The sequence below is a fragment of the Eleginops maclovinus genome, chromosome 11 (assembly GCF_036324505.1).
Source record: "Eleginops maclovinus isolate JMC-PN-2008 ecotype Puerto Natales chromosome 11, JC_Emac_rtc_rv5, whole genome shotgun sequence".
Taxonomy (NCBI): Eukaryota; Metazoa; Chordata; class Actinopteri; order Perciformes; family Eleginopidae; genus Eleginops; species Eleginops maclovinus.
In genome coordinates, this window is record NC_086359.1 from 16,550,463 (window position 1) to 16,566,024 (window position 15,562).

At 41.5% G+C, this 15,562-nt stretch overlaps 1 protein-coding gene across 1 annotated transcript in view; it reads right to left on the reverse strand.

Moving 5' to 3' along the window:
- jam3b (junctional adhesion molecule 3b) overlaps positions 1–15,050 on the reverse strand; it is a 33,479-nt gene extending 18,429 nt beyond the window's left edge. The window contains exon 1 of the mRNA XM_063895568.1: positions 14,807–15,050. Within this exon, the coding sequence (XP_063751638.1) occupies positions 14,807–15,050 (244 nt within the window). The remainder of the gene's footprint in view (positions 1–14,806) is intronic.
- Positions 15,051–15,562: the final 512 nt, after the last annotated feature.

A 15,562-nucleotide genomic window follows, 5' to 3' on the forward strand; every position in this document is an offset into this window, starting at 1 on the left:
CATGACGGAGTTTAAGGTTGGACCTGAAATATGAAATGATGCCTTTGTAGTTTTATCGTGATGTGGACCAGGGCACGGCTCTAATTTAATATAAATCACAATCCCAAAGTGCCAAGTCCAAACTGCAGTGAACACATTATTTGGGAAAGAAAACATATTTAATAATTCTGAATGAAGTATTGTGGTGCTACAGAGATATCCCGCTGTAGAATTTGTATTACAGACTTGTTTGGTAAAGATACTCATAAAAAACAATCAAATCCAATGTTTTTTTAGAGAGGTATTTAATACTTAGGGTTTTCCCTTTCCTGTAGTGTGTTATTTAGGTTTTTGTGCATGTAAATGGTCTGCAAAGGCTAATATCCAAGGTTCCCTCCAGAGGGTGTTTCTCTCCCACACACTCCCCCACTTCCTGAACCGCCTCTATTGGACTCCTTTTTTTTAACTTTTTACTGTTACGTAGTGATGTAACATAGTGACATCACTACGTAACATTTGCGCTTCTATTGGCCAGCGCTCCAACGCACTGTACATGATATGTTAAGGGGCAGTACATCTCTTAGTGGTTGACCGATCACATCAGAGCTGGCAAGCTAACCAATCAGAGCAGACTGGGCAGACTAGGCAGTATGAGAAAAATAAAGAGCTTTTTGAACATTAAAGCATGGAGACATGTCACAGTAGAGGCACTAAATACTAACACTAACCTCAAAATGAGTACAATATGACCTCTTTAATATATTTTTTATTGATAATATGAATACTCTTTCATTCCCTTTAATATTATGAATCATAACGCAATTGCAATCCCAGTCAATATGATTGCAACTACGTATTTTCTCCAAATTGTAGACCTAGCGTGTGGGTAACAGCAGTATCATGAGATGTCCCCTCCGCCCCACCGTGAGAGCAGGTCAGCATTGAAAGGCCCGGCCTATTTATAGAGGCTGTCAGAGAAGCCAGAGCCCCCGCTGTCTGCTAATTGAGAACCCTCCCAGGTAAGAGATGTATCAGCGGTAGCTCTGCAGGCCATCACAGGCACACTGGGACGTCACGAACACGCTTCATGATTAAACGACTGTCCGCCCATTACTGTAGCCCAGCTCCGCCTGTTGAGGGAGACAGTGAGAGCGCCTTGTCGAATCAGATGGAAGCTTAAGGCCAGGGGGGTGAGCGGGCCGCCCCTGGCGCAGCATCTCTGTTATGCGAAAAATCCGACATGCCATACATGTTGCATGTCAAAATGAATTGGGGAGCTCCATGGCATCAGATTAAAGGAGACCTAACAGGACGGGGTGGGGGAAAATTTAATTCACTGCAACTGTTTTTGGGCTGCAGTGAGAGTAAAATCCAATGCTTGATTTGGAGCTGCTGCCACAAAAATCTGTGTTAAATCGCGCCACACTCAGTGCCAGAATTAGCTCCTCACCACTCTGCACAGATGGCATCAGCGGCGCTCATTGCAAATGCTTCACATTCTAGTCCAGGCTGCCTGACCCCTTCCTTAATCCTAATTAGGAATGCAATTTCCACGCAGGCCTTTTCAAGCATGATGAAAATAAATGTTTGCATGGCCACGGACACTGGCTTAAGGGTAGTGTTATTCTGCACGTCGACTGATTGCGGCGCCATTTTAAACACTAGGGCAGGGTTTTATAAATGAGTATTGCTACTGTGCACTAACCTATACACTCCCTGCGAGTCAACAATGAACTGGTCAGATAATAATACACGGTGGTAAATCCCTGGATAACATTCGGCTGCCTTTCCTTTCAACCAGACACACCAAAACCTCCCCCTCCCGCGCACTTACACCCACAAACACACACACTACACAAACACATACAATCCTCAATAGGAATATTCACCCTTTTTCTAAAGCTCTCCATCAGCGGGCCACAAAGGATTAACCAATAATTCCTCTACAACATATAAGGATCTGGAAACACTCACATCTGCAGATATCAGACTAATATGGATGCTAGGATATTAACATGGGTCTTTTTTTTGACCAGCCAGCAGTTCCTTTACCTAATAGTGCTCATTTGGCCAGCAAACTGTTAGGGGATGGGGGGGGGGCTGAGCCACTCTGCCACAGCCCGCAGAGATAAGCGCTCATTGTTGAGATCGTGGACGGTGAGCGCAGCTGACCACGATGAGCTTAGGCTCAACTGACAACTGAACAATAACACAACAGCACACAGCAGAGACATGTTGACTTAGCAGCTCCGAAAGCTTTAATCTGCCTCACTTCCTGCGCGCTCCAAGGAAGCCCGCTGTGGGGTGAAAAACTGAAAGGTTGCTTTTTTTCAATTTACAAATAATCTTTAAACAACTCTGCTGACTTTCATTTTTTAGCTGTATTCATGACTTGTATATATTCCCCCAACCTGTACATTCCTACAGCATGTTCAGAGTGTTTTTAGCAACTCAGCACTGGGAGATATCATCGTACCTAAATGACACCAACCAGCTAAGCATGAATGCCAACAGACAAATGTAAAAGTGAATAAAACACACACGCAACAAGACTGTAGCCCGGTGCACTCGTGTCTTCGCCGTGTAGTGGCACTTTCTCTGGCACTCAGGAGCATAATGTGTGAGGAAGCTTATAAAGTCTTCATAACATTCCCTCTGAACAAGGCTTAGCTCACTTATCAAGATGCTACCAGCTCATAAACAGCAGGCCCAAGACAAATCCCAGAACTATGGTCTGGTCTTACATCAGCGGGACCCCACAGCCAGGACTATCAACTGTTCTTTGTTTTCACTGGGAATCCTGGAAAAGCATGGCGATTATTTTCACACGATGCATGTCCGGTCACTGATGGGGCCAATGGTTTCAGAAAGCCTCTCTTTCACAGGTTTACGAGCTAAAACAATGTGTTCTCAGAGCTTGTTTAAAAGACTTAAGATGACTTGTTTTTTACAAGATGACTCATAACTCTTTCACTAACCAGTTTATATTCTAAGAACAACACACATCCTATTTGATCCAAAACAGCAGTCACTCTGAAAGCAGGCGGTATAACTTTAGAACGACATCAGTAAGGGAAAATACAGCTATCAATCCCAACCAACTAAATCCAAAAGCTCTTTAGAGAAATATATTTCATTATATACAATACCACATAGAAGGAATTGCCTGCTGCCTTTATGAAAGAACCATAGCTTAACTCAAAGCAAAGCCAAGCAACTTTCAGGGGTCAAACATGTTTCTGCTACAAAGATTTACTCTTTGACAAAGATTTCCTTTGAAGCAGCAAACTATGGCAACTGGCCTGCATGTCGTTTAATGCTGTGGGAAGCAATTCTGACTGTTTTCATTGTACCTCAGTAAGCACTAATGGGGAGTACATGGAGAGCAGAGCAGAATGTGGGAGAGTATTGGGATGACTGGTCACAGGTGAAGTGAACTCTGACAGGAAGGCGTGGACTTCATTTTTCACACAAGAATGTCAACAGAGAAAGTAACGTCTAAAGGGCGAGATCGTTTAGCAAAGAGACGTATCCCACTTTCTATTTTAGATCTCAGTTTGTGGATTGTGTGTTTGGTGGAATATTTAAATGACACAACAAGCAATTATTAGTTATTTTGTGTAGAAAGAAAGCATGCAGAAGTTTGAATTTAGCGAGCAGCAGTTCAATATTTGACATTTACCACAACTATCTCGCTTTAGACATAACTCAAACAATATACACCTTAAGGTTTGTATTTTTTTTGTTTATTCCTATCTTTGAATGACGCCCAATTGAGGGATGGGCGCCTGGTCATGAGCCACATACTGAAAACAGACTTCCAAATTCCATTTGGCAAGACACATGACTGGGAATAAATCATGACTGTTTTTGAGTTAAGGAGACAGTTGTTTATGAACATAATGTGCCTAAAAAACAAAATAAATATTGAGACATCAAGGTTAGCAATTTCCAAGCAAGAATTTGCCAGCTAGCAGCCCCCTCAAACAACAAATGTGCATAAAGGCATACTCTGGACTTAAATAGTTTGCACAGGCTGGCCGTGCTGTGGGACAGGGAATGTTGCTCAAACAACAGCTGGGGAGGGAAACCATCTGAGGCTTCTGCTACTAACCCCCCCCCCCTGCAAGAGCAGCACTTCCATCACCTGCTCAGGGAGGAATCCTTGATGGGTTTCCGTGGGAAATACCAGACAGAGGCATCAGACAGCCAAACGAGTGAACATTTCATACCTCCCATTCTGACTCTGGGCTCTAACGTGAACTATGCCACCATGGCTACAGTCGCACAGGAAGTGAAGGTGTGCTGTACAGTCACAGTGTGAGTCATTGGTCTGGAAAACAATGGCTAAGTTCCAAAGTGCTTTCATGGTAAGAATAGAGGACAGCTGGCGACCTCATCACCTGCTGTCTCTGCTCGCATCAAACATGACCGCACTGTGGCCGAACATAAGGGCCCTGCCCTCTTTAATGTTTCGGTACACATAAAAGTTTGGCTTTTGTGAAAATGTAAACAGCGTTTACGTGAAAAAAATCACTCATGTTTTTTTAATTAAATATGTGTTTTCTCCTATGGCTAAGAATGCAAGGATATTTCACAAAGTTGATGAGGGCGCCACAATTAATCAGAATTGTTTCACTGTTAAAATCACAGTTAACGTTAGAATAAGGTAAAATATGGACTATAGAATACAAAATATTTAATGTATTTTTTATTTATATATTTTTCATTCCATCCTATATAGCACATCACACGCAAAAGCCAAATCAGTTAAAATAATCCCAAAGAGCTGATTATAATACACTTTCTGGTGTTTACATGCAAATACAAACACATAAACCTTCACACATCGGACAGTGGATCCAACAAGGTTATCCCAACCTCATGGAGTTTTTTATGCTGCCCACATATTAAAGATTGTGCTGCTTTACATGCAGCACAAATGAGAAATGATTCAGCTGTGAGTAGGAAAAAAAATAGCCTAACTAATTACAAGTGAGTCATTGTGAGTAAAATATTCCATCAATTAGGAACAAGAGTCACCAGACTGTGTCCTCTAGTGAGGAAATACAGAATGCTCTGGATCCTGTGGAGGAGTGCTCGGCCGGCCCGACCCTGATAAGCCATTACTATCAGTGAGTGGCCAAACGCCAGGCTCAATCTGCTTAAATGCATCCATCTCAACACTGAAAAGGAAACAGTATAATTTGGCAGGCAGAAATGGTTCAGTCCCATTCATCGTTGTACCCAGATCTGACTGGACCCTTTAGCTCGGACACCAGCACGTCACTGCGGCCCTTTAGAGCCTCACTGCAGATCTCCGTCTGAACATTACCACGCTAACAATCGCCCCAAAGGAAGCCGCCCACAGATGATGATCTTGAGTGTTGATGATCTGAGATAAAACTGTGCAGTCGCTCAGTTCTGCATGACTGATTCTATGCAAGGGAAAGGGAAGGACAGAGGGGTGGGGGATTCATTACGCCCAACACTGGCTGGACGAGGCTGTTCGGAGACACTCGTCAGCACGGAGATACAGATTCCCTGTGAAAATGTTCTGGAAAGCTCATGAAACCATAAGATCATTGTTCATGCTCAAACCAGAAATCATGGCTGTGAGGGAGTTCAACTTTGGGGGGGAAAAACATTGAGTGTAGGCCTGTTGTATGTTTCCCCCTCTTGTTCACCACCTACAAAAAGCATGCACATATTCTCTGGCTTCATGTGCGCGATGTAATCTTTACCCCTGCTGACTAAAAGGCTTTTGTTCTCGTGTTTTCTGCTGTTGTTTTTTTATTTTCGCAATAAATTATTTGTTGGCTCTTTGCTTTTGTATGCTGAATATTTTAGGAACCGCACATCTGTGCTCTCTGTATTCTTGGGTTCGTAACTTTGAGATGAGGCTTTGTTTGTTAAATATGAGCAATACAACACATGGATGGCAACTAATGAAAGACCTAGCTAAGCACCCGAAGAGCAAGATACACTTAACGTACTGGTAATGGTAAAAACCAACTCAAACCCAAGTTGTTCATGAGTTCGATTTAGATTCCATACAGTAACAAAGTCCTGTCAAACTGCCACTTCTGCTGATATTTCTCAGATACAGTAAATCACTATTTCTATTATTTGACACATCCAAGCCTGTATACGGGTCTTGGGCAATACAAGAGAAAAGAAACCTAAACACAATCTAATAAATGGCCTCAGTTTATGTAATTTAGAAAATTGAGTAGCACTGTGGGTAGGCTTTAAGATATCTCTAGTTCTGCTGAATCCATTTGGATCCCTTTATAAAAACTACGCATAATGAGTCCGACAGTGTTGTGGGAGTCTTAAATAAGGGCACTCTTATTTCAATGAACAGTATGTATTTGTACTCGTCTGTGCTAGAATATATGCATTTTAAAGATTTTTCTTAAAATGACAGTTTTTTTCTATTGGTTTTGGCGTCTTTACACACAGCGTGGATAGTTTAAAGTCTTGGAAAATCCCTTATGATAATGCTCTTTGGTTATTATGGCTCTGTGAGGAATCTCCATGTGCCAGATGTGTTCTTAAACTAACGGTTTAAGCTATTGTTTAGATTCATTAATCTGATTTTGGAAATGGAGCATTTATAAAGGAAATGACATGAGTAGATAACATGGTCATTTTGGGAATGACTCTCTTACGGGATATGTTCAGAAACTGACAATTTAGTTTAATTACAATCTCAATGGCAAAGGATTCAGGAAATCCCTTAACACTGTTGGGCTGTGTAATACTTACTGGCTCATCCTGTGTGTATGCCGTTTCTGCCCCTTTTCTAGTTTCCCCTCACTAAGGTCAATACAGAGTACCCCCACAACCTAGTGCTGCTGTTTGGTAGATAGACTTGTTATTTTAAGTCTCCAAGAAGGTGTACTTAACCTAAAAAACATAAGGCAGTCACCATGTAATACTCTGATCACTTCAACGCTTCAGCCTGGCCATTTTTAGTGACCTGTTACATGGATGACACATGCCTGACAAACCACTGAGTCATGAGGAAATCCACCTAAATCGCTTTCTCCTTTTTCCCATCGCCTATTGCTGTATATGACTCAGAAAACCAAGCAGACCCACATGCAAAGCCCCCCTCTATTGGAGCTCAGACAGGGGCCAGCAACCATGTTACAAACTCGTCGCCTATGTCTGGCATCCTGACAAATATCTGAGGCACTTACTTACCCCAAATATGCCCTCACACACATGTGGTAAAAGCTGTGTGTGCTGAGCTTGTACCCTAGCATGATTCACAAAGCACAGCCTAAAAAAGCACGGACCATTCAGGCACTTTCAGACAGCACCGAGAAATTCCAATAATGCTTTTAGATATCAACCATTTTTTAAGAAGTATTTAAGCCTGTTTCCATATGGAGGTGTTTTATTAGAAGCAGAAAACTCTGAAGGTCTTAATGATCATCTTGTTGTCTGGACTTTTTCCACCATTTGTCCTAAAAGCCATTGGTGTGAAAGATCAATACCATTCAGATCAATGCCATTTGAATAAGTCATTACCAATATATATGTTGGCAAGCTCTGAAACAGCATAACAGGGCTATCAATGGCAGTTCAATCTCAACATATTTACCACTAAGTAGCCCAGAAGGAATAGCCATCACACCATATGGCCAGATAGTCTGGTTACAATCTGCCGACAGTCTGTCCAGTCAGCTGAATGCACACTGTACTCCTGACAGTACTGATGGCCGTTCTACAGAGCTTTGATCATAGCTACAACACAGATTTTGGAATTTGCAGTAAAAAAACATACCTTTTGCTGCTCCAAGCCAATAAAACGTCTCACCAATAACCCCCAATAAATGGAAAACTGTAGTTTGTACCCTTTTTTAACAAGATGTATTGTGTTAAGTAGTGAGTAAAGAGGGTCTATTTTTGTTACATTCCAAACAGCCAGGCTAGCTGTGTCCCTGTGTTTCTAGTCTATACGCCAACTCAGCTTAATGGCTGCTGCCTGTAACTTCATATATAACAGACAGTAATGAGAGCAGGGGTATCAATCTTTTTAATTCTCTGCCAGATAGTGGGTAAGCTAATTTCTCAAAGTGTTGAACCATTCGTTTAATAGAAGACAACTTAGGAAAAGCTTGCTGTGCTGTTAAGTTTAAAGTTGACCGAAATAGTCAAAGTTACATTTGAAATCCATTAATTGGAAATTGTCTAGTGGTTAAATTAATCCTTTGTAATTTTAGCTGAACTTGAGATGGTGTGAAGCATGTCTACAGATGATGCCTCTTTGTATCTCAGTACTGAATGTCTCGCTGAATTGATAAAGCTACAAATATAAATATACCATATTCCAATCTAGGACCAGCAGCAACATTTCACAGAGACATCTGCTGCATAATTTAAGCCTTCTGTGTCATGTTGGACTTCAAGACAACTTCCCAATGTGGGAAAAATAAAGTATATCTTTTTCAATCTGAATAGCTACAGAGCCCCTCTTTTAAGAGATTGACATTATCTTTAAGATGGATTTCTAATCACTTAGGAAATGTTTAGTCTGTCCTTTGCAATTAGAAGGGGTTTATCTTAGGACTTGAATGTCACCTGTACGCAACATTCATTGCTGGGCCTGAAACGGCCACGCTTGCCAGCATGTGATAAATAACGTTCTGATTTGATTTATTTTTTAGGTTGAAACCATCAATGCCTAGGTCTCGCTCTCTGACCCAGCCCCATCTATCATTTCTCCACTGTGGTGTTTGAACCCATTTGCAGTGCCTCCCAGAGGATGCTAGTAACTCACATGGAGTCCTCTGTCAGACGTTTAGTGTCTATGGCTGGAATTACCAGAAACCATTAGCATGACCTTCTGTCTTACGGTCTTGTTTCATAAATGGACACAACTGCATGTGCCTAAAACGGTATACTAGATGTGACATGCTTTTCATTTTGATCGTCACATGTCTGACAGGTGCCTACACACCCTACACTAGCATGCTGCAGGCCTAACTTGAACCTGAAGTGGTGGATGGGAGTGTGAAACCAGATGTAATACATTATTTGCAGCATTGCTTTTAATCACAGGTACAGCTCATCCAATGTGACCACCAGTGCAGCCTTGAAATTGTAAACCAACACTACTCTTTTATTGTGCTGCAAGGCGATGACACAGCGCAGGAAAGTGTTTATTCAGCATCCTCCACCTGTACTGAGGAGCTGAACTATAAGTGTAAGTGAAGAACTGGGGTCTTGACTCCAGAACACATGTACACAGTGGGCTTGCCGGGTGGTCTGCAATATTTAAAAAAGGAAACCTGACAGCAGCAATGAGCCAATCTCTAAACTCTAAGATTGAAACTGTGCAAAGGACATAGTGGACCTCTGTGGCCCCTGACTTAAGCTCCACCACAGAGGCCGTCAGACACACAGCCCTCCAACGTTACAGATCAAAGTGCTGAATATCTGTCTTTGTTAATCAAAGAAACAATATCCTCATCATGGCACTGCAAAGCTCATCAGTTTATCGCTGCATGTGTCATTAATGAATCAAATTCCATTTCCCTGTTTCTTCAATATTATCCGAACAATTAAATCCACAAATAAATTCTGACAATCAAGTGAAAAAGACTGTACGGTCATTTTCTTTTAAAAACTCCAGTATATTCCTTTTTATTTCTGAAATTCTGTCAGCTTTAATGAAAGTCAAAAGACTGTCTTATGTTTCCAAAAACAGCGGCAAAGCTCTTAGCCAGATTTTAATATTTTAGTTTTATATTAGGGTAAACCTGACTCTGGTTCCTGGCATTAAGAGACCTTTATCCCTACCTGGCCTGGCATCATCAGGCTGAGCTGTAACATTATTTTATTTTCACTATCGTGGGTTCTATCTTTCACATTTAAATTAAAAATAATTCCTGGAACTGAACTGTAAAAGAACATTTGGAGGCAGTTGTTTGAGGTATTGTTGAGCTAGTGTGTATAAGTTGCATTCACAATTATTATCACATGTTTTTAAGTCCACTGGTTTGGAATGAGCTGGGATCAAACACCTGAGGTTGTCAGATGACTGCCTTGTTGCTATTTTTAGACAGTAATTGCTCTTTTGTTACAGCCTGGTAAACAAAAGATGAATCCAGAGCGATTATCTGGTTATGACTCTCAGCGGGAGCGCAGCCTCCAGCTTTTTCCTTTCAGAGTGACAGCGGCTCAGCCACATGTAGTTCATAGCTGCTACCATTAATGAACCTCCTAATTATTTCACTAAGCTGACAGCATCCCAATGTTTGATCGATGGCCGACTCGGTTGACCTATTGATGTACTCAGTGTCCAGTGAACACACGAGCAGAGGACCGTTATGCTTCCTCCCTCTAGGGACCATGTGACCACAGATAGAGATCATCAAACAGGAAACCTCTTTTGTGCAGCCCCAAGCTCAGGCAGCCAGTACACAGGCATTTTGGAGATTATCCTGTTGATGTAGAGTAGCCTAAACATTGAATGTAATGATGTTTTGTCAAAACAAACAACCACTTCAGCCATCTTTTTAGGAAGGGCAATCATTTCCCGAATGCTCATTAACCTAAACAGGACAACAATTCACTTATTTTTCCCATGAATCTTTCTCTTCTCACTAGGAGAAACATTCCTGTTCCACACACAGACCGGTGTATTATTTTCGAACAGAGCTTTTGTCCAGTGTTTAGTGCCTGCAGGCTGCCTCTAGTTTATGACCAAAGTTTCTTTCACATGGCAGTCTTATTGACATTTGAAGCACGCACATGCCATTGCCATTTCTGGAACGTGAGCACGTTGGTGGGTGTTTGCCTTCCAACTTCAACATCTGCTGTAGCAAATACATTTACGTTTATTTATAAAAGAAGGACAGGGTGAATCCTTCTTTGAGTCAACTTGAAATGGATTGGTGTCTCAAGAGATATCTGCTCACACCCAGTCTGTTTTCTGAGCCTACGACCAGCAACAGTGCTCAGCTTTCTTCACTACTCCCCCCTTTCTGCTCTGACCTCAGCCAGCTCATCAACAGGGGTCTCTTTTATCTCTCAGGAAAACAGGTGGTTCTGATTGTTAGTCAGCGCACATACGCTGAGGAGGTTTCTGCTCCATGTGTTTTCTATTTGGAATGCTGCATTTGCTAACTCAGGTTTGGGAGGGACGCAGCAGATATTTTTGGTTACGCCTACACACTGCTCAAAACACCACCACCCACTCCTCACTGCTCAGCTGTTTCAGGTCATTCCACAGTAAGGGCCATGTGCCACTCTGACTTTATCCCATGAGGGACTGTTGTTGCACACATATCCACATGGCTGACCACTGTGATTTAAAAGGTATATTACCAAAAGGGTGTGGTTTTGTACAAATAATTACACAACTCTTAGTTGTCGCAATTTCCAGGATATTTTGCACATTTCAGCTGTTCTTTTGTTTGAAAATGGATATTTCTTATATAACACTTTTTATAATAGTTCTATATTTGCTCCCGTTATACAAGTTAATTCCGCTGCATGTTTACCTATTTGGCAAAAACCCTGATTTTGATAAGCACAAACAAGCCCATAACAGTCAAATTCCTTCCTGCTGTTATATCTAAACTGAGAACAAAATGAAAGATATGAAAACTCCTGTCACCCCTGACACCTCTCACTCAGACGTGCCTCGAGGGAAGAACTCCTGACTTGTAACAAACAAATTATCATCAGCAAAGGACTCTTTTTTTGCTTGTCCGTCTCTGTTTTACTCTGCCATTTACTGTCTCTTCAGGAAAATGTCAGACTGTATGTGACTCGCCCACAGGGTCCATAGATGCCATTCAACCAGTGCTCCAAACATTTGCTCACAAGGTTTGAGCGGGGAGGGAAACATCTGACTACATGCACTTCCTAGAGGAGCCACTATCTGCTGTTAACTCAGGGCACAACGACTCCTGCCATGCCAATCATCTATGCCACACATGCAGATTTAGGCAAATGTTGTAAAAAGTCTGCCAGGAAACGTCAACCCAATGAGCTCCTCAGTGATGTGTGGGTTAGCCGATGTTCAAAGCTCTCTTGTGATGCAATGATTTATCAGCAGAGAACACAGGGGAGGCTCAACAACACTGTAGCAGACAGCTTTCACCCTTATCTTATCCATTAAGATAAAGAGAGCTGACAGCCATGAGTGAAAACAGAGATAATGGCAAGTCATAAAAATGTCAATTGTCAAGGAAAAGAAAGCAATTTTAACACATGAGCAAGTGTGGAAAGCTGATACATCAAGCCTGAAATGAGTAAGCATGTTTTTCAGGTATTAATTGTGATACAAATTATAAAGTTGTATGTTGTTGGCCCACATAATCCCCAAAATGCAGCAATTTAAGGTCTGAAATGTATGTTCAAAAGAGGTCCAAAGATGTTTCATATAGAAGAGCATGGATATCAAATTTAACATTAGCGCAGAACTTATCCACTTTGAGCATCATCCATGCTCCCACATATCTTGGCTGGAGGATTCTGGCACTCTAAGTGCATACCACTTTCTTCGGAATATTGTAAGTGAAATGGCTCAGGTGAAGCCAACAATGGAAAATGTCAATGCATTCCATTAGATCAGATTGTGAAGTCTTGCTCTCCTCTTTACTCCGACAGATGACACGGCTGATATTTGCAGCTCTGTTCAGTTGGGCTGGGTGCAGCCTTTACTTAAAATGGCGGGCCATTTAGATGATGGCTACCGAAGAATTTCATGAATTGAAAATAAGAAGCACATCTCTCAGACGCAATAACAACAACAACACAATGTGACCTACAGAAGAAGTAGTGAATGGCACACTTCCTCTGAATGTATTACTCGCTTTCTGAACAAACAAAAGCTGAATTTGGAGCGGAGCTTTTACAAGATACATTTTAATCACAGTCAGCACAAAGTAGCAATTTATAAAATGGGCTTGCTGGAAGGTTTAGTTATGCCAGATTCCTCCTGTTTCTAAAGACAGTGTCGGCATTGGCTGGCAGCCAGTCAGCCACATGGCTAAGCCCTGTCCAGGCAAGACAAAAGAAATTCTTAAATCTTCGCCACTTCACTAACCCCCAACCCCCCGAATTGCTGCCACAATGCCATGTCACAGATTCACTCGGGAACATCATTAAAAGGGCTGACTTTGAAATGTAACGCTTGGAAAATATAAACCTGCACAGAGCTTTGAGGTGTGTCATGAGGGACAGAGTTGATCGTACAGCAACACATTTCAAACAAACTGTTATTCCTAATTAAAGCACAGAGAATAAGCCAATTGACACACGTGAGAGATCACAGGAGGATTTATGTCTGTTTTCCTCTTTGATCTGTATTTCTGTCCTCTCAAACTTTGCTACCTCCAATTGAAAACAAGAGAAACACACTTCATGCCAAACTATTATGGCAAAATTATTTTTAAAAAAGCACAGTCATGCATGCATAAACAGAGCACAGAGATCGCAAATGCATTTTGTGGGATCAAATGTTTCTCAAAAACATTGGTTACACAATGAAACAGACTATCGTCTTACATTTTAAAGCGTATAGGCCAAACCAACAACATCTCATGCCCAAACTATGATCTTAAGTATGTTTTAAATGATTACTCACATTTAAGCAGTACTTCGGACGAAAAATGTCATAGATAACATATGTATAGCTTTACTGATATAGCCAGGCTTGAAGCAAAGAGCAAAAAGGAGTAAAACAATCTTGATTTGTTAACACAAAATCACTACAGCATAGCAACAAGTGTGTTTTTGCTTTTTTTTTTTACAACACAGAGTATTTAAATCAGTGAAGTTAATATGTGATCCTTCGTTTCATACATAATTTGTAGCCTTAAGTATTGCATAAATTGGTTAATTCTCCTTGTTTCGCCAAATCTCCCAGGCTTGCCTAACTTGTTGAATCTGAACTGAGATTTTCGGCTCGCGTGTTTAAAAAATGAACTGCTACAATCTTACAGGTGTTTATCGCTTCCACCTTCAGGACTGATGGCAGATGTTGAAGGGTCTTTGATGGTGGGATACTAAAACGAATTGATTAGTCCGCAGGCTGTTGGTGCTCAGCAGCTCAGCTCGGTGCGGTTTGAACGGGTCCACAGCGGCGGGAGGAGGGGGCAGAAGACCCTCGCTGCTCGGCTGGCTGACTCCTCCCGCGGACAGCCTGCTTTATTCCGCCGCAGGAAAAACCGTTATTTCGCATCACTACTTCCTACATCTCTACCATCGCTGCGGCTCCTAAACGTTAAATAGTTAACGGCACGGACTGCCAAGCTGCCATATTTAATTCACAAAGTCAAACTTGAGAGGTAAAAACTTTTGAGGACGAACGGTGGTGGTTTACCCAGTCTTTGAACATGCCGCTAATTGAAGCTAAACAGTTGTCTCAGTTAGTCAAGCTAAGCTAATGTGTGGCTACATCCAGACACTTTACATGAGCCGAACTACTCTAATTAAAATACAAGGGAGACAGAGTCACTGATTTAAGCAACAATAGCCGCTTAAAAATATCACTCGTCCCGTAAAAGTGAACGGCCATGTTGACAGTAATATTGTTTAAAAAGGCTGACTCTTTTTGTCTTTTCGTTAACACGATTTAAACTATATTTACTTAAAGTCGAACAAACAGGTCCTGCTGTCAGTTTGAGTTTAACGTTAGTTGCGTCCAGATAAGGTTACTTCTCAGGCTATTTTCTGCCTGTCGCTGGTGTAAAATATCGAGCAAACAGAGGCAGAAGTAAACCGCATTTGCCGGCCGAATTCCTGGAAGACTAAATGGTTTAATAAGTGATTTAGTTAGCGTGGTTTTTGTACTTACAGTGAGTTGAGAGGATAGTCAGGACACAAGCCAGACGTGTTTTCGCCATCTTGGAGTCGATGCAATGCTCGCTTTGACTGGCCGTACATGCGCAAAGTAACTGAAAGAGCTTTGGTGTGGATGGAGAGAGGGAGAGAGCTAGGGAGAGAGGGAGGGTGGGAGGGAGGGAGAGAGACATAGGCAGAGAGAGGGGGAGGGAGAGGGAGGGGGCATTACAATAGGTTTCCATAGCTACCGAAAGCATCACTCACACAGACACCAATTTATTGTTGACACGATGAGGGAGCCTTTTACTACTGTGGCAATATGGAGACAACTGAAAGCCCAGATAGGAAAACATCAGCTTCTGTGTGCTGGAAGGTGGAGAGGATTGGGTACTCAGATCTTGTACTTAAGTAAAAGTAGAAGTACCAGAGTGTAAGAATACTCAGTTATAAGGAAAAGTCCTGCAATCAAAATGTTACTCAAGTAAAAGTAGAAAAGTATTATTAACATCAACATATACTTTAAATACTAAAAGTAATAGTACTCCCTATGCAGATTGGCCCATTTCAGAATAATGCATATCTAATTTACTTTAAGTACTTTGTATGCTGCAGGATAGCTTGTGAATGTTACTTCAGGTGTAACTAAGTCCCTTTTAAGGGCTTGTTATATATTACATCATTAATCTAAAAAAAAGTAAAGTAACTCAAGGTATCAAATATATGCATCGGAGTAAAGAAGAAGACATAGACGAATAAGTAGAAAGGAAAA